At 49.3% G+C, this 16,418-nt stretch overlaps 3 protein-coding genes across 6 annotated transcripts; 2 read left to right on the top strand and 1 right to left on the bottom strand.

Annotated features, from left to right (window-relative positions):
• The first annotated feature begins 607 nt into the window (after window positions 1–607).
• map3k7cl (map3k7 C-terminal like) lies at window positions 608–6,636 on the top strand. Of its 4 annotated transcripts, none has more exons than XM_011611701.2 (5): window positions 608–767; window positions 1,106–1,214; window positions 3,104–3,162; window positions 3,910–4,025; window positions 5,722–6,636. In XM_011611701.2, the coding sequence occupies exons 2-5, from the start codon at window positions 1,139–1,141 to the stop codon at window positions 5,900–5,902; spliced, it is 432 nt and encodes a 143-aa protein (XP_011610003.1). In that variant the 5' UTR covers window positions 608–767; window positions 1,106–1,138; the 3' UTR covers window positions 5,903–6,636. The 4 variants fall into 4 exon arrangements, with proteins under 4 accessions (XP_011610003.1, XP_011610002.1, XP_029704200.1 ...); XM_011611700.2 differs by having other exon boundaries at window positions 3,101–3,162; XM_029848340.1 differs by having other exon boundaries at window positions 981–1,214; window positions 3,101–3,162.
• Window positions 6,637–7,130: 494 nt separating this feature from the next.
• Window positions 7,131–11,173, top strand: bach1b (BTB and CNC homology 1, basic leucine zipper transcription factor 1 b). The gene is made up of 5 exons (XM_003971350.3): window positions 7,131–7,316; window positions 7,406–7,666; window positions 7,884–9,107; window positions 9,423–9,629; window positions 9,731–11,173. Exons 2-5 carry the CDS (start codon window positions 7,427–7,429, stop codon window positions 10,058–10,060), a joined length of 2,001 nt encoding a protein of 666 aa, XP_003971399.2. The 5' UTR covers window positions 7,131–7,316; window positions 7,406–7,426; the 3' UTR covers window positions 10,061–11,173.
• A 1,521-nt stretch (window positions 11,174–12,694) lies between these two features.
• rab38b (RAB38b, member of RAS oncogene family) lies at window positions 12,695–15,959 on the bottom strand. The gene is made up of 3 exons (XM_003971324.3): window positions 15,598–15,959; window positions 14,539–14,816; window positions 12,695–13,895 (listed from the first exon to the last, which is right to left on the bottom strand). The coding sequence occupies exons 1-3, from the start codon at window positions 15,824–15,826 to the stop codon at window positions 13,746–13,748; spliced, it is 657 nt and encodes a 218-aa protein (XP_003971373.2). The 5' UTR covers window positions 15,827–15,959; the 3' UTR covers window positions 12,695–13,745.
• Window positions 15,960–16,418: the final 459 nt, after the last annotated feature.

The raw sequence follows: 16,418 nt of genomic DNA, 5'->3' as shown, positions 1-16,418 counted from the left end.
CGTGTTCCCGCCCCTGAAATGGCGTTGGGGTTCTGTCTCCTCTCCTCTCCTCTCCTCCCGGGGCTCCTCTGGCGCTGCCTCAGGCTCCCCGACCACCTGCCTCATCGCAACGCCGGAGCCTCCGAGCTTCCTGACAGCGTCACTCAACTGGTTACAGCTATGGGCATTTTTGTGGCGTGGAGTCATGTCATCCGAGACATTTAATTGGGCCCCGGCCACCGTGGGGGACGGTCGCCATTGCCCTGACGTGTTGCTCCTCGGCTCAGGGCTGCAGCCTGGAGAGACACCGTCCAGAGAGAGACAGAAGGGGGGGGGGGCAGAGAGAGAGAGAGGGGCAGAGAGAGAGAGAGGGAGAGGGGGGCAGAGAGAGAGAGAGGGGTAGAGACAGAGAGGAAGAGGGGGACAGAGAGAGAGAGGGGGACAGAGAGAGAGAGAGAGGAGGGCAGAGAGAGACAGAAGAGGGGGGGGGGAGAGGGAGAGACAGAGAGGGAGAGGGGGACAGAGAGGGGGAGAGACAGACAGAGGGAGGGACAGAGAGAGAGAGGGGGACAGAGAGAGAGGAGGGGAGAGGGAGACAGAAGAGAGGGGGGGAGAGACAGAGAGAGAGAGAGAGGGGGGGAGAGAGGGGGAGAGACAGAGAGAGAGAGAGAGGGGGGCAGAGAGGGGGGGCTTCACTTTCCTCAGCAGTGATCCAACTGGGAACGGTCAACTGGACATACAACTAAATTTTATTGGAACAAAATTCCATCCAGCTGCTGCTGTTCCAGGTAACTCTGCCTCTCCACCTTTTTACCGTTTTATTGTGCTGATCTTTTGTTTCCCCCCCAAACCCAACGAAGACGTGTAGACGTGCATGAGTCCAAGCAGCCACACGCAGCTCCGTGCACCTGGAAACGCTCGTTTTTTTTAATCTGAAAAGTCTATTATCTGTGTTCTGTTGCCATGCCAACTGAATGTGGTTTAATGCCATGCTTTATCAGAGCCTGCTGACCTCCATTCCCACTGAAGCCTGCAGGGAGTTTTAAGCACATTTCTGAGGCTCTAATGATTATGTGGCCGTCGGTTACATCATCAGTCAACTCTGACGACTCCTGAACTCCAACAGCTCGTTGGTGCTCGTGGCCTCCTGAAGGGATAAATGATCACCTCAACCCGGCGAGTGTCTCCTGATAAATCTGAAGTTCGAATCGCCTTCAGCCTTGACCAAGCATCAGGTGAATGCACACAGTCACCCCCCCACACACACACACACTCACGCGCGCGTGCATGTGTGTGCTCGTGCACACTGGTGTTCCAGTATCTCCAAATGACCACAACAACTTATTTTGAGCCGCTCAAACGTTCGTTTAACCTCTGACGAAGCTCACAGTTCTACTCTCACTGCATTTCCAGTATGTGTGGTTACACATGCGTGACATTCTTCACCCACACACACACACACACACACACACACACACACACACACACACACACACACACACACACACCCTATCACTTTAACTGTGTTCATTCTTCTGCACTATAGCTGTGACAGGTGCTCCCTCTATTTCTGTAAGACCGTATAAAACGCACACACGCACACGCTCAGCTGCAAAATGCACACAGCACCGCGTGCACGTTTCATGTGACCAGCATTCATCTCTCATCTTTAGCCAAACCACATGCAACCCCGTCTTTCACGTACCCCTCCTCAAAAGCAGAGCACACCTATGGCCGCTATTAAGTGCTGTCGATCACAGTGTTTGAGTGTGTGTGTGTGTGTGTGTGTGTGTGTGTGTGTGTGTGTGTGTGTGTGTGTAGGGGGGTCATGCAGGCATTGGGACAGCTGCGGCTATGCAATGGTAGGGTCAGGTTTCTTCTCTAATGCTAACAGTGTTGCACAGCCTGATTCACCGCTCAGCTTTTAGAACTCTGGCCTATATTTAAAGCAGTTAACACTTCCAGTTCTCCAGTCGTGCACGATCCCCCTTGTCTTCCTCTTTGTGAGGCGACCCTCCGCGCCCACATGCTGAGAGAGGCACCCATCAGGACATTCCCCTGTTGTGCTGGATGCTTATTGCATTCTCTCCGTTTTAGCACATTTGGTGGCGTGGATGTGAGGCCCAGATGTGGCCCCGCTGAGCAGCCCCCACTGTGCTGCTCCCTCAGAAATATTACACACGATCGCGTTATCGTCTCTTTGAACTGCTGTTTCAGGGAGCCCGAGACTGTTGCCCCATCTGAGGATCATCCTCTAATCCCTTCATGACTTCACGCCAGACATAGTTAAAAGCCGCACCGTGTCAAACTGTATTTATTCCTCATCATAATTGGCCCCATGGCTGCAGGCAGGCCCACTAACACTCCCGCATTTAGAAGGTTGCATCATCCCAGGATTCTCCACGTGTTCCACAACTCCAGGGGGACATGACTGGCGAGACGGACACTGGTTGAGACAACCTGTTTGTTTCAGCCCGTCTGGCTGCCTGTCTGTGCCCGTACGTCTGCTCAGACCCGCCCTGTTTGTCTGTCTGCTCACTTTGGTCCCTCTCTAGAGTTACACAGTTATTTTTCTGTCTGGTGGCTCCGCGCTGCTGTGCGTCATATGGCGCTGAGCTGCCACGTTGTGTTCAGTGTTCAGTGTCAGGTCAGAAACCATTATGGTGTTTTATTCTGGTGTTTTATTCTGTCAGCGGAGAATATTAACGGAGCTGCCTGCGGTGCACGCCACGCCACCGGGACATATAGGAAGCAGCACTTATGCGAAACACTTCCAAGCATGTATTCATATTTTCCTGTTTTATAAAGGCTGCAGCTCATAGATTTATTTTTTACCCTATTCAGAATGTAAGTGTCTCATATTCTAGGAAGCAACTTTCATTTTAATGTATCAAATTCCACAGGTTACTATTACAACATGTGCAGGTGCACACTAGACTGCTACTGTGAGCACTTATTCTGTTTTGTCAATGAAAACAAAGGAACAATAACAGCTTTCTTACCCCAGAATAATAAAGAAATGAAAACACAAAATACAGCAGTCACAAATCACGCAAAATGTAGCGTGAAACACTTCCTGTTTAGGATGTCGACACAGTAACTGAACCTGTTTCTGCTTCAGTAGATGTGAACGATGTGGGGGACCTCGGCCCGACCTTCCCTGACCTTGAACAAAGATTGCAGGTAAACAGAGCTCAACTGTAACAGCTGTGGTTGAGGAGTAGTGTTGCATTTAAAACCCAGCCGGCTGCTTCACGTACACCCGCTTCAACATGTGCTACGGCGCCATCAACGCTCTGGGGTTTTTCTCCACCTACGTTATTTACAGCTCCCAACAGGAAATCGACCCAGAAGTTGTCTCATATATGTTGGGGGTGTTATTAGATAAATAAAGGTTATTGCAGAACAGAGACGAGGCTGGATTGGATATTAGACACTGTGTGAAGGGTGCGCAATGGTGAAAATCCTTGCGCATATGTAGGCGCTTGAGTAAGTTAATCCCCCCTATAAATCAATGTTTTGACTGTTTACAGCTCAGTGCCGGGTTGAGTTACCCTTCAACCATTCAGGGTCACATCAGGTGCAGTACCCTTTGATATAAAGTGTCCACGGGCTTAAAGTAATAGTGTAGAAAAAGTTTTCTTTAACATCTTTGGTGTGATTTGACAGGGCAGTATTGATGTTATTCTTATTGCAGCTCAAGTGTTTTCCTCATTCACGCTGTAAAATAAAACCATTATGACCAGTACATTAACGAGGAGACACGTTAAACTTGCTAACATCAAGCTGGGCAGTCTGGCGCATCAGCGCTGCAGCAGACTGGGGGGGAAATGCGGCTGGCAGATGCAGCCGAATGGGTCTTGTTATTTTATTTTTCAACAACAGCACATTTAGAGTCACTGTTATGGTCTCTGCTCTTCTCTGCTGCAGCCAGTGCCCCCCTGCGTGTCGCTGGAAGAAAGTGTTCAGGTGTACAAGGAGCACTGCAGGATGGCGAGGGAGTTCCACCAGGTCAAGCATGAGATCAGCGCGCTCGAGGATCGCAAGTGAGTTCCTGTGAATAATGGAAACAAAAGACGAGGGGCTGCAGGTGTAATGACAAGTGGAGATGCTCCTGTGCTTTGGTGGATGTTCAGATAAAACATCAGCATCATCAGCTGCCATCTTGCACATAACAGCGATGTTGCCTTCAAAAATATTGGAAAAGGTGAAACTTCTTAACCGTCCTGTCAGGTAAAAACACCGAGGTGTGAGGTTTGAGCTTTGCCCGAGACAAATGAAGTTAAAGATCAGAATATTCCTCACATTATCTTCACCTAAAAAGGTGCTTTGCTTTCAAACGTCCACCAGATGGCGCGCGCGTAAAGCTTCCCGTGTGTGTAGGCGTGTGTGTGCGTGTGTAGGCCTAGATATTCATTCTTCCTTTAAACTGAGGGAAGTTTCGCAACATGGGACTACCTGGTTTTAAGGTCGAGGTCAGGGTTTAAATCGGGGTTAGGGTTAGGAAGCCGAGTAAAGAATGTCTATGAAAGTTCCCATAAAGATGTGTATCTGTGTGTGAGAGAGAGTTAGATCTGAAAATTGAAGTGCATATCGTGCGTCATATCTAATTATATCTAAGAGAAGTGGCCCTGATTTTACTTACCCTTGTGATTGACAGTCATAATGAAAGATCCCTGCCGTGATATTCTGAGTGGTTGTGGTGTGTAATACAGGGCATATTTAGGCTGCATCCTTCCCCAATCGAACAAAGGCTGATCTCATCAGAGACAGGACAATCTCTGTCAGTCAGTGTCAGGTTGTTCTGCCTGTCTTTCCGGTTAGCTTGTCTTCAGCGCACTGACTAACCTCAAATAGACTCAATAGAATGAGTTTATTAGTGTTGCTGTAATTCATGTAGGCGTGTTCCCTTTCTATGAATAAACTTTACTCCATTTGGAAGAGTTAAAACTCTCCACAAGTCCTGGTTATCAATACTTTACTTCATTGTTGCTAAAGTGGCCACAAGTGTGCCGTCGCACTGTGACGGCTGAGAGCTAAAATGCTACATGCTAGGAATTTCTCATCAGAATTCATTGTTTATTAACTGGTGAATGATGGTGGTTTTTACTTAAGCTTAAACTTGTAATGAGGGGTGAGAGGTTGTTTAAACTAGGGCTACAAACCCAAAACTGCCCGGCCAAAACTAAAACCTCAAAGGTTAATTTCACTCATTTAATGGTGAGAGGGGAGAAATATTCAGGGAAAGAGAGTAAATGGAATGGAAATGGGGAGGAATGCAGTTACAGTGGGAGGAAGAAGCTAAATAGACAGATTATAGTGGGATAAATGGACTGGGTGTAGTGGGAGAGTGGGGATAAATGGACTGGGCAGAGTGGGAGAGTGGGGATAAATGGACTGGGCAGAGTGGGAGAGGGACAGTGTTTGTATTTAAACATGTATTTACTTTTATTTGTTTTTACTGTTCACAGTTTTGTGATTAAATGTCCCACTTTAGCCTCTGAGAATAAAAATTGGCTTTTAGGTCACTTATCTATTAATATTTCTCGTTATCTTGAGAAACATGAAAATCAATTTTCTTCTCTAAACAAAGACGAATGTGCTTCCAGCACGTTAGCACGTTGCTCAGGAGCTTCTCAATGCTAACAGAGAGTGAAACATAAGAACCCATAAGAACCGCACATTCAGGCGTCCATCGAAGGTCGATCCTCAAAAGAATCTGTTGATTCCATTTCCGCTTAGGCGGAAGTTGCTGGCGGAGCTGGTGGAAGATGAGAAAGTCGCCATCGAGATCGCCCGCCTGGAGGAGGAGTTTCGCCGCCTGACGGAGGAGAACCACACCTTGGTGACTGTCCACGGTGAGCGCGCCCAGCAACTGAAAAGCCTCTGCTTGACCAACGGGACCAGGCGGGACTCCTCGTGACCTCTGACCTCCGCCCATCCTGAGACCTCGGAACGTCCAGCTCGACATCAGGCAATGAAACCGCGCAGAAATGAGGCTCGGCTAGCGCTCCTGCACAGCAACAGTCCGTGAATCAGCTAATTGCGCAGAAAAAGCACAGTTTATTTTGGACTGAGTCATTTGTTTGAACCTACAGACGTGCTGTCATCATCGGTGTGAGGATGTGATAGTGGTTCGATGACGCACGGCCACTTCAGTGGGGGTTGTTTTGTCGTCGTGCGTCCTCGCCGCACGCCCCCGGCTGCTTTTGCGATACCTTACGGTTAACATTACCTGACGTCCAGCTGACCTGGTGTCCAGCGTCTCGGGTCCTGACTTTTTAACCTGAGGTCGGAGGGAGCGGTTGGTGGCGTGATGCGGTCCAAATGTTTTCAACCCTACCACACACAACACCCCCCCCCCCCCCCCCCCCCCCCCAACAACCTCCTGCACTTACAAGTTCCTGTTGTGAAATACAAAATAAAAGGGAAATGAAATGATTGTCTGGAACTGAGGCAGAAGTCAGGGGTGATTTGTGAGGAACAGTAAAAGAAGAAGAGTGTTTATCCATTTGCCAGGAACCGCTGTGATATGAAACCGTATCACCGTGTTTTTTTCCTGATGTAGCATGTCTGTAAAAAGGGGAGTTTAGAGCAACACAAGCTGTTAATGTTTGTCATTGTCTATTAATAAAGAGGTGTATTAATATAACGCTGCGTGAGGCTTCCTTGTTTTTATTTCTCTGCTGGTTTGCTGACGCTGCTGCGCTGCCTTCAGGCAAAAGGGAACTTTTTCTTCTTTTCGTGTAGATTAGCTCCTTCTGAAATTATGAACCCGTCTTCTGATTGGTCAGTTTAACCGACCGAGGCCTCTTCCTTCACAACATCGATGGGAGCACGACGTCACTCACAAAGCTACCAGTTGGGCGGGTGTCCGCGAGCAGCGACATCTCAAAGGAGGCTGCGGCTTCTCCGAAAGACTTCCTGAAAAAAGGGAGACCTTCTGGGAATTAGGGAGTTTATCAGAAGCATCCCAGGGCGGGACTCGTGTTGGGAAAACTGCTTGCTCACTCGGTATCAGCGTGCTCATGTGACTCAGCGTTTGCTCTGTTAACACCCAGAGTTGTTGCGACACACTTGCACGCACACACACACACACACACACACACACACACACACACACTCCCTCACACTCCCTCTCTATCGCTCCCTCCCTCTCACGTACGCACACACAGGCCATATGACTGAGTCAAGCTCAGATTTTAGTTTGAAGCCGAGTGGAGATAAAGCTTTCTGGGAAACAAAGCCTGGCTGCGGTCTATTTTGAAATAAGCATGTGTGGCGAACAGCTGGGGCCGTCTTTAACACTTCAGGATATTTAAAGTCAGCTTTGTAAGGTAGGCATGTTTCTCTGTTTATTTTAACGTCCACGCAGCTCAACGCAAGGCTCAGGGATGAGCGTGTGTGTGTGTGTGTGTGTGTGTAGGCCCTCATATAGGTGTCCCTGATGGCCATGTCTGCCCCCAAGTTGTCTGTGTTTACATACGAGTCCACGCTGCATTCCTGCCATGTGCTGCGGCGCCTGGACGAGCAGCGCCTGCGAGACGCTCTGTGTGATGTCACCGTGCTGGTGGAGGGCCACGGTTTCCGAGCGCACCGGTCCGTGCTCGCCGCCTGCAGCGAGTACTTCGCACACAGGATCTCCTCGCTGACACAGCAGGGGGCCGTCATCGCTGCGCCCCCAGAGGTGAGACACGTGTCCTCCAGACCAGCCGAACGACGCGGGTTCACGGCCCAAAGGTGCCAGGACAGAGTAGAAAATGAAGACAATAATCGTCTGCCACCATCTGTCAACAAGCCGTTAACACTCATTTCCTGTCAACTAAAAATAGTTCCAGGCTACAGGCAGACCATAATTCCCACTCTGGATTTTGGGACCAAACTGTCGTGTTTTCTTCTCCCAGGTGACGGCGGCCGGCTTTGAGCCCCTGCTGAAGTTCGCCTACACCTCCAAGCTCCTTTTCAGCACAGACAATGTCGCAGATATCCGCAAATCGGCCTCCGTCCTCGGTTTCCGAGACCTGGAGGACGCGTGTTTCGATTTCCTGGCCCCCAAATTGTCCGGCGGCGATGGCCCCGCCGCCTTTCTGAGAAAAACCTGCTGCCAAAAGAAACGCAAGAGGCGGTTATCGATAGAGGAAGCTGGCACCGGCCCGGGAGATGCCACCCGTGGTGACGGGGAACTCAAAGCAGTTGCTGACTCATCAACTCAGCAGGAAACGTCTCGGTGCTGCAGCGAGTCAGCAAACAGTAAAACGGAGAGTCGGAGCGGCGCTACTCAACATTACAGGCAGTGTCCGAAGTACCGGCGGCAGCTGGCGTGTGAGAGGGAAATCTGCAGTAGGCGTCAGAGTCTTCCAGCACCCGCCACCGAGGATAACCTCCGGAATAAAGAGGAGGAAAAGCGTAGAGAATCCACCCCAAACGCTTCCACCTTAGCAGACAGAGCGGAAGATCATGAAAGAGGCCCTGAGATAATCAAAGAGGAAACAAATGAGACAGAGGGAGGCTCCGTCGAGATGGGACGAGACCCTCACGTAACGGAGAGGTGCGATGCTGAGTCGGCCTTCCTGGGGTCCAGCTTTGTGCTGGCTGAAGGGTCACTGGGGTTAATACTGAAGCGCTGCCCCCTAACGACCTTTGGTGAGGACCCTGGGTCACCGGGGGAGGGGAGGTTTGCCAGACACCCCAAAGGTGAGAAACTGATAAGAAGCCCTTGTGTACCGGCACCAACAGCTGTCCGTCAAAAGACTGGGAAGGGGGCAGGAGGACAGGCAGCCGGCGTGGAGGGAGGAGCCTTGAGCGTTGTGGAGAGGGAGGTGGCCGAACACCTGGCCCAGAGGCTCGGGTCTGATCTGACCTCCCTGGACCCGGATGCAAGAAACTCCTCAAATACGGGGACCACTAACAAACCTCCCCAGTGTCTGGACCTCCACCTCCAGCCCAAACCGAGCAGCTGCTCATTTTTCAGGGAACAGAACAGGTGCCCTTGGAGCGGAGCGGAGCTGTCCGAGTGGGAGGGCGCCTCCCAGTCGGGTTTGTCCTCCCTTAACTCGGGAGAGGATGGAGACTCGGGCACGGAAACAGAGAGGGACAGCGAGTCCTACACGAGAGAGAGGGCCAAAGAGGTGGGCAGAAGTCTGGTGTGTTATCGTGCGAGTGGATAATTAGCTCATGTCCCAGAGAAGTGGGCTGACTCAGTACACGGCAGAACTCACACTAGCTAGAAAGCTCCGCAGGTTTGGTTCCTCCCTATAAACTGCTGATTGCACATTTCCAGCCCCACACCGGCAGCAGCCACGGTCTCCCCTCTCCTCCCAAACTGGACTCGTGGTTCTCCGGGTTAATATTTAGCATCCTGGTAAATGTGTGACAGGCGGTCCGAGTTCACCGGGTGTCTTCAGCTTTCACTGAACCAACACTGCCTGTTCCGGTGTCCCCAGGTCCAGCTGCCCTTCTCCGTCGACTGGGTTGTGGACCTGAGCAGGAACGACTTCCAGCAGCTTCTGAAGCAGCAGGACTTCACGCGGGAGCAGCTGGAGTTTGTGCACGACATGAGACGGCGCAGCAAAAACCGCCTGGCCGCCCAACGCTGCCGGAAGAGGAAACTGGACTGCATATACAACCTTCAGTGTGAAATCAATAAACTGGTACAAAGAGGACTTCTCATTTCTATTTTTAGCCCCTTGTTTGCACGAAACGGTAAATGGATTGTTGTGAATTGTGTGTGTGTGTGTGTGTGTGCCCACAGAAAGCCAAGAGGGAGAAGCTGATTGTGGAGAAAAGCCATCTGGGCCAGCTGAAGATGAAAACATGTGACAACGTCTCCACCCTGTGCCAGGAGGTGTGCAGGGAGGCCGGCCTGCAGCCGCAGCAGCTCCAGGTGTTGGCCAGATACACGTCCCCAGAGTGCCCGCTCTCCTCCATCTTCCCCCACATAGACACACTCCTCTCGCAGCGCGGGCCGGGGGCGCAGGCCTCACACTCGAGCTGCTCCGCAGAGCTCCACGAGCCGTCCTCAGAGGAAAATGCCACATCCAGCCCGGATACGCTTCAAGGAGACTGTCAACATATGCTTTAACCTGCAGCCAGCACATGCTATAGCATGTAGAGACTGTGTACAGACAGAGAAAGCCATGAACTCATCACCGACAACCAATCACAAAGCTATATGCATCCTTTATTTTTTTTATTTTTTTTACAATTCTGTCTTTGAATTGTGTTGGGAGCACATTCCAAGTTAAAGCAGGTATCGTGGAGCTTTTCCAGATGTCTTTTGTGGCCTGCAGCCAACCCTCACAGTTCCGGATCAGGATCATGCAGATGTGAGTCACCGTGTGGTGAACTCACAATAACACTGGCACCATTGTGCAGCACATATTCCGTACATATTTCAATCTTTTTGGGGCCAGTTTGGTACCAGTGGTTTCTCAGGAGTAAAAACCAGCCAGCGTATGTCTGTTGTTTACTCTGTGGCTGGCCTGCAACGCCGTTTCTGGTCACCTGACCACAGTGACTCAGCACTCTCGACCCGTAATAACAAAACTCATAAATGTGCCTGAATGTATTCGAGGTGCTCATGAGTAAATGAACAAAGTGCACGTGATAACGGTCCTTTTATGCTTCCAAGTCCTGTATTATGGATGGTTTTATATCTTTATTAGATGTGAACGTCGTGCCCTGTGTTGTGCTTGTCGCAGCCATCTGAATTACTCTTAAAGGTCAAGAGATCGAACCAGCAATGTCATTAAGAGACGACAGAGTTTTTATACTGAATGTTGCCTCTAATATCCTGTAAGATGTTTTTCTTTTATCTGTCTAACTTAATGTTCTCTGGCATTTTCTTGCTTTTACCAACTTTTCTCCTTTTTAATCTATGTGGCTAATAGGAGGCATTTGCAGCTTGACGGCTTGTGGGGTTTATTGAGGACATATTTATGTAGAGATGTTTCTGTAAATCATAATCATCACTATTTAGCTTGTATTTAGATTTATTTGTGTTTTCGGATTCATGTCGTTCAGACATTTCCAGTCAGTCCCACGTTTTCTGTGTCTTTACTGCCCCCTAGTGGCTTTTGCTGCCCCTGCACAAGGTACAGTTTACTGCATATGACTTCATTTATGTGCTTTTATTTCATTGTGAAAGCTGTTTTTTCATCTGCCGATCTAAATGAATTTCTATTTTCAAACGCAACTAAGTGATAAATGTGTATTCATATTCTCAATTCCCAGTAAGGATAATGAAAGTCTGCCAGTCTCCCTCATGAAGCAGTCACAGTATTTTTAAAACTCTATAATTTTAGTAAATCCAACATTTAGTTGCCCCTTCTATGTGCCGACATAAAAAAGAGATGATTAAAGAGGGATCGGTTTATCCTAATTGGTTCTGGCGTTAGGGATTCTGGGAACCTAAAGTGGCCGAAGTCCCAGGGCTAATTAGGGAGGTCAGTGATGCTTGGAGAAAGCATGTGGAGGTCACACGCTGTCATCAGGGTTCAAATCCAGTCTTTGACACACCACTAACCAGCGAAGTCTACCTTAAACCACATGACCAGAGCAATCAATAATCACTGTCTAATTAAAGTGTGGTCGGATTAATCTTCTCGAAATGAACCCTTTGAATGAACATTTTCATTCACCGCCTCTGCTAGATTATATAAGCTTAAAGATAAGATTTTTAAAATAAGTAAATAAATAAATGAGCACGTGGTTTCAGTCAGAACGTTCAAGTCTAAAGGTTGCAGTATTGCCAAATGGACAGCAGGTGGCAGCATGGCGATAGATAGATAGATAGATAGATAGATAGATAGATAGATAGATAGATAGATAGATAGATAGATAGATAGATAGATAGATAGATAGATAGATAGATAGATAGATAGATAGATAGATAGATAGATAGATAGATAGATAGATAGATAGATAGATAGATAGATAGATAGATAGATAGGAATAACAGTTCTTTCTACAAATGCTTTCAGAGGTGATCAATTTTGGTCCATTGGAGCTCCAGAATCTGCAGTGAGCTGTCTGTCTGACATTGCAGCTGCTGATTTAAGCATCCTTCTTTTTTACACCTGCCCCCTCTCTTTTTCTTTTATTCTCTTTTCATGTCTTAGAGAATCTGTGGGTGTTTTCTGTGGGTGGTTCCCTGGCAGAGTCTGAAAACTACAGCTAACACAATATGCTCTGCTCACAGTGCTGGTAATGAATAACAAGTCATGTGCCAACATGGATTTAAAAAAAATCTATTAAATTTTAGCTTTAAGATCTGTTTTAGAATGCAGAAACCTCGTCCTCCGTACTGGAACCCTAACCCTGACCCACAGAGGCCGGAGACGCTGTTGGGAGCAGGCGTGTGAGCAAAGCTCAGCCAGGCATGCTCTCATGGCAACCTGCATGACTTCAATCACACAGTCGGGGGAGCAGCGAGCAGTGAGACGGGAAGTCTACGAGGCCTTGAGAAGAGTTTGTGAAGTCCACCCGGAGGTGGTCAAACGTGGCGTGGTTTGAATTGTTGTCAACGTCTTCACGTGAGCAGAAATCTAATCCTTCAGGCAGGAAATAATCCAGTCATGTGGCTGCCTAATGAGAACCTGGGAGCCGTGGAGACGTGCACGCACATGCTTACAATAATTACAGTGATCATGAGGTTGTAAAGTGGAACATTCGTCTGTGAAGAGTAAAATGGAAAATGCTATCTCACTTTGCTGTGTGTGTGTGTGTGTGTGTGTGTGTGTGTGTGTGTGTGTGTGCGTGCGTGCGTGCGTGCGTGCACATTGTCATTTCCAGGTCAGACATTTTCATCAGGAGTCCCTCCGATGTTGAAAAGCCACCGGAGCCTCACAACGACACAAACAGCCGAGCGTCACCAGAGCGCGATTCATTTTACACAACTTTCTTTTACACAATTTTACAGCAAAACAAGAACGACCGTTTATGGTTTACATCCGCTCAATGTAAATCAGAGACCGAGGGAGGGATCCGCTGTAATTTACAGGATAAGAGTGGAGGATCTGGCAGCCTGAGACAGCAGGCGAGGTAAAAATAACAACAGAGGGGTTGGAAGCAATTCGGCGAGTATGAGACATTTGCAAAGACTTAAAAAAAATAAGACTTGATGCAGTTACCATGGATACCGTGGGTTTCCACAGGCCAATGAACTCCGTCCAGTTTGGCTCGCGTCGTGACCAACATCACATTTCCCTTCAAAGTGGAGAAAAATGAAGAAAGGGGAAAAGAACACCTGCCTCCATCGCTCTCACTTGCAGGAGGGATGAAGAAGATCCAGATAATTTATTAAAACTACAGCTGACACACCATCAAAGGTCATCCGCTTCCTCACTAACGAGGATGGAGCTGAGGTGCTGCTAGCGAAACGGCATTATTCAATAACGTTTACGTAATACTGCTGCTCGTAAAGCCCGCTGTAAATAAATTAAGAAAAACGTTTAACGCATTTTTAAAAAAAGGCAACGCATGTGCAACGAAGATACGACGACAGAAGAGACGCAGCTTAGATCCACCTAGTGGTCAATACTTTCTTTGGTAATGGCCGCCCGATGGTAGGAGAGCCTGTGTGTTGGAGTACAGTCACGTCCACATGTGCACGAGAGCCGTGCGTGTGCACGACTCCCCGCCGGGAACTTTACGGTCTCGCTTCAGTTCGTGCAGGGCGCCCCTCCCCCGCTCGGGCCTTCTGCACAGTCTGATCCCAGAAGGCGAAGTGGAGCCGGCTTCCTGCTCTTTGGCGTCCGTCCCCTGGGCTACTTAAAGCAGCCGGAGCAGCTCGCCTCCCTGCGCGCGCCCAGCTGCGGCGACACGGTGTCGGGGATCACGCTTTTCAGGATGTCGTTCTCCGCGGCCATCATGTGCTTGACGAGGAAATTGGCGGCGTCACTGATGTTGAGGTTGTCCTAAAGGTGAGAGATTTCAATGAGGAGCGGTGAAGGAGGACACGCCCACCCGTGACCCGCCCACCCGTGACCCGCCCACGCCCGGGCCGCCCCGGCACCTCGGCCTGGTGACCTTTCACCCCCAGAATGTCGAGTCTCGATGCCACAAGAGGCGGCCGCTGGTGCTCCGGTCACACGTGGGTGTCAGCAGAGGGTGTGTGAGTGTTTCTAACGCTTTAAATATGCATTCGACTCGCACAGCAGCCACAAGCAGCGTGACTCCGCTTTATGAAATTATCTCACACTCCAACTTTTCCACACGGACATGAACTTCCAGTGGCTTCGGCGGTGGGATTTATTTTAGTTTCGCAGCGGCTGCCGTGGCCCGAGTGGGCGATGACCTCCAGTGAGTGTCTGCGTCAGGCACTCAGTGCTCATGAGACTCATTCATTCTCACTAAAACAGTTTGAACTTTTTGGGAAATGACACTTCGGTGCCAGTTTAATGCAACGTAGACTGGAGGGAAAGAGGCCTGCATGGAGGAAGCTACAGAATAATAATAATGATCCATCAAGCGTCGCCATAAACTAACGTTTTTCTCATCTGATCATAATATTGATGCCAAAAGAGCAAAATGATTTCCATCTCCAACCTCTAGTCTTACCTTAGCGGAGGTCTCAAACCAGCCCACGAAGCCGTGGTCCTTGCAGAACTGGTCCATTTTGATGGCGTTGTTGGCCAGCTCCCTCCCCTGGTCGCACTTGTTGGCCAGCAGCACCGTGGCGATGCTCTGCCCGTCCGCCAGCATCAGCTTGGAGTCCAGGTCCTCCTTCCACTTGGCAACGGCCTCGAAGGTCGTGTGCCGCGTCACGTCAAACACTATGAAGGCCCCCATGGCTTCGCGGTAGTAGACCCGCGTCATGTTTCCGAAACGCTCCTGACCTGCGGTGACCGAACACACACACACACACACACACGGTTCTTCGTTCATGAGATTCCCATTGTTTGCATGAAATGACGAGCTAAATGCTGTTAGCCAAGCCTGAAACTGCACATTCCTGTTGACTCGGTCACACTGCAGATAAAGATTCTGGGATTATGTGGAAGGAGACCAGAGAAGAGGAAATGGAACGTCTGACAGGAAAGAGATTGATAAGTTCCTCCTTTCATCTACGAACGATTGTCATGCTCCACCAGGCAACCTCACATGCAGACTCAGACACGGCGGGACACACCGTCATGCAGGACAAATACACACGCTGTTACATGTGGAACATCACTCCCCCGGGAGGTCCATGTAACCAGGTAGATGAAGGGATAAATAAAGCAGAAATGACTCGGTGGGTTGCTTCCACCTTGTGACTCAATAACATAAAAATCAGGCTGGCATTCAAATAGGCATCACATGAGCGCGTCACATGAGGGAGGACCATACCTTAAATAAGTGACTAATGAAAGCACCCTGGTCTTTCCTCTGCGCGCGTGAGCGCGCGCGTGTGGGCCAGAGATAAAGAATAGCTGTTTGTCACAGTGACAGTGCGTCTTCCATCAATAAACGTCGAGTCATTTTCAACTTTCATGCTGACTCTGAATTACGGTCTTATCTCACCAAACTTCGCCGTATTTGTTTAAACCGATTTAATTAGGGGTTGTTGTTGTTTTAGCGTTTCTAAAATAAAATCACGGGGGCAGAAACATTAGTTGGATCCCGCATCTGTCGTACCTGCGATGTCCCAGAGTTGGAGCCGGACCGTCTCAGAATCCCAGTTCAGCACCTTCAAGGCGAAGTCCACTCCGATGGTGGCCCGGTAGTTGTTGGAGTAAGTCTGGTGCACGTAGCGCCTGATGATGGAGGTTTTCCCGACTCCCAGGTCCCCGATCACCAGCACCTTGTACAGGTGCTCCTTCCGGAGGCCCTGCATGCCGTTGGGGTGCGACGTGAGGTTGGTCATGCTCCCTGTGGGACCCGCAACTTCTGGCGGTTCTGACCCGCTGTTGGAGAACCTCTGTCTGTCCCCTCGGGCCCCGAGAGTCTCCTACCAGAGCTGGAAACGCCCTCCGTGCAGGGAAGTATGTGGTGCGTTCAGGGGCTGAACGTGAACGTTCACCGTCACGTGCGGTCCGCGGCCGCGCAAGTTCGGCGCGCATGTCGGGATGAGACGTCCCAAAGGATTGAAACGCGCATTGTTCCTGCACAGTTTGGGATAAATGGGGGGAAAGTAGCAATAAGACAAGGTGAAATGGTGTTTTAACTCCTGCAGCAACATTTAGACACGTTTTACCTGCTATTCTGGCACATCACCATTTTTGATGCAGCTCTTTCAGAATAAAACGCATTTCGCTTTATTTATAAATGCATTCTAATCCATCAGAAGACTTCTTGTCTACTTAATATCACGGCATTACTCTGTTTAGCTCGTAGCAACAACTCTCATCCAGCCTGGTTTTAAAGCTTCTTCTTCTTGCTTTCTTTTAACACATTTGCATTCTGTAATTCATTATTTACTAAGTTCCTTCTGACATTCCTACTATCTAAAATTCCAG

This window comes from Takifugu rubripes, chromosome 15, assembly GCF_901000725.2.
Source record: "Takifugu rubripes chromosome 15, fTakRub1.2, whole genome shotgun sequence".
Classification (NCBI taxonomy): Eukaryota; Metazoa; Chordata; class Actinopteri; order Tetraodontiformes; family Tetraodontidae; genus Takifugu; species Takifugu rubripes.
Note: the sequence above shows the minus strand (reverse complement) of the source record. Positions and strands in the feature narration are given on the sequence as shown.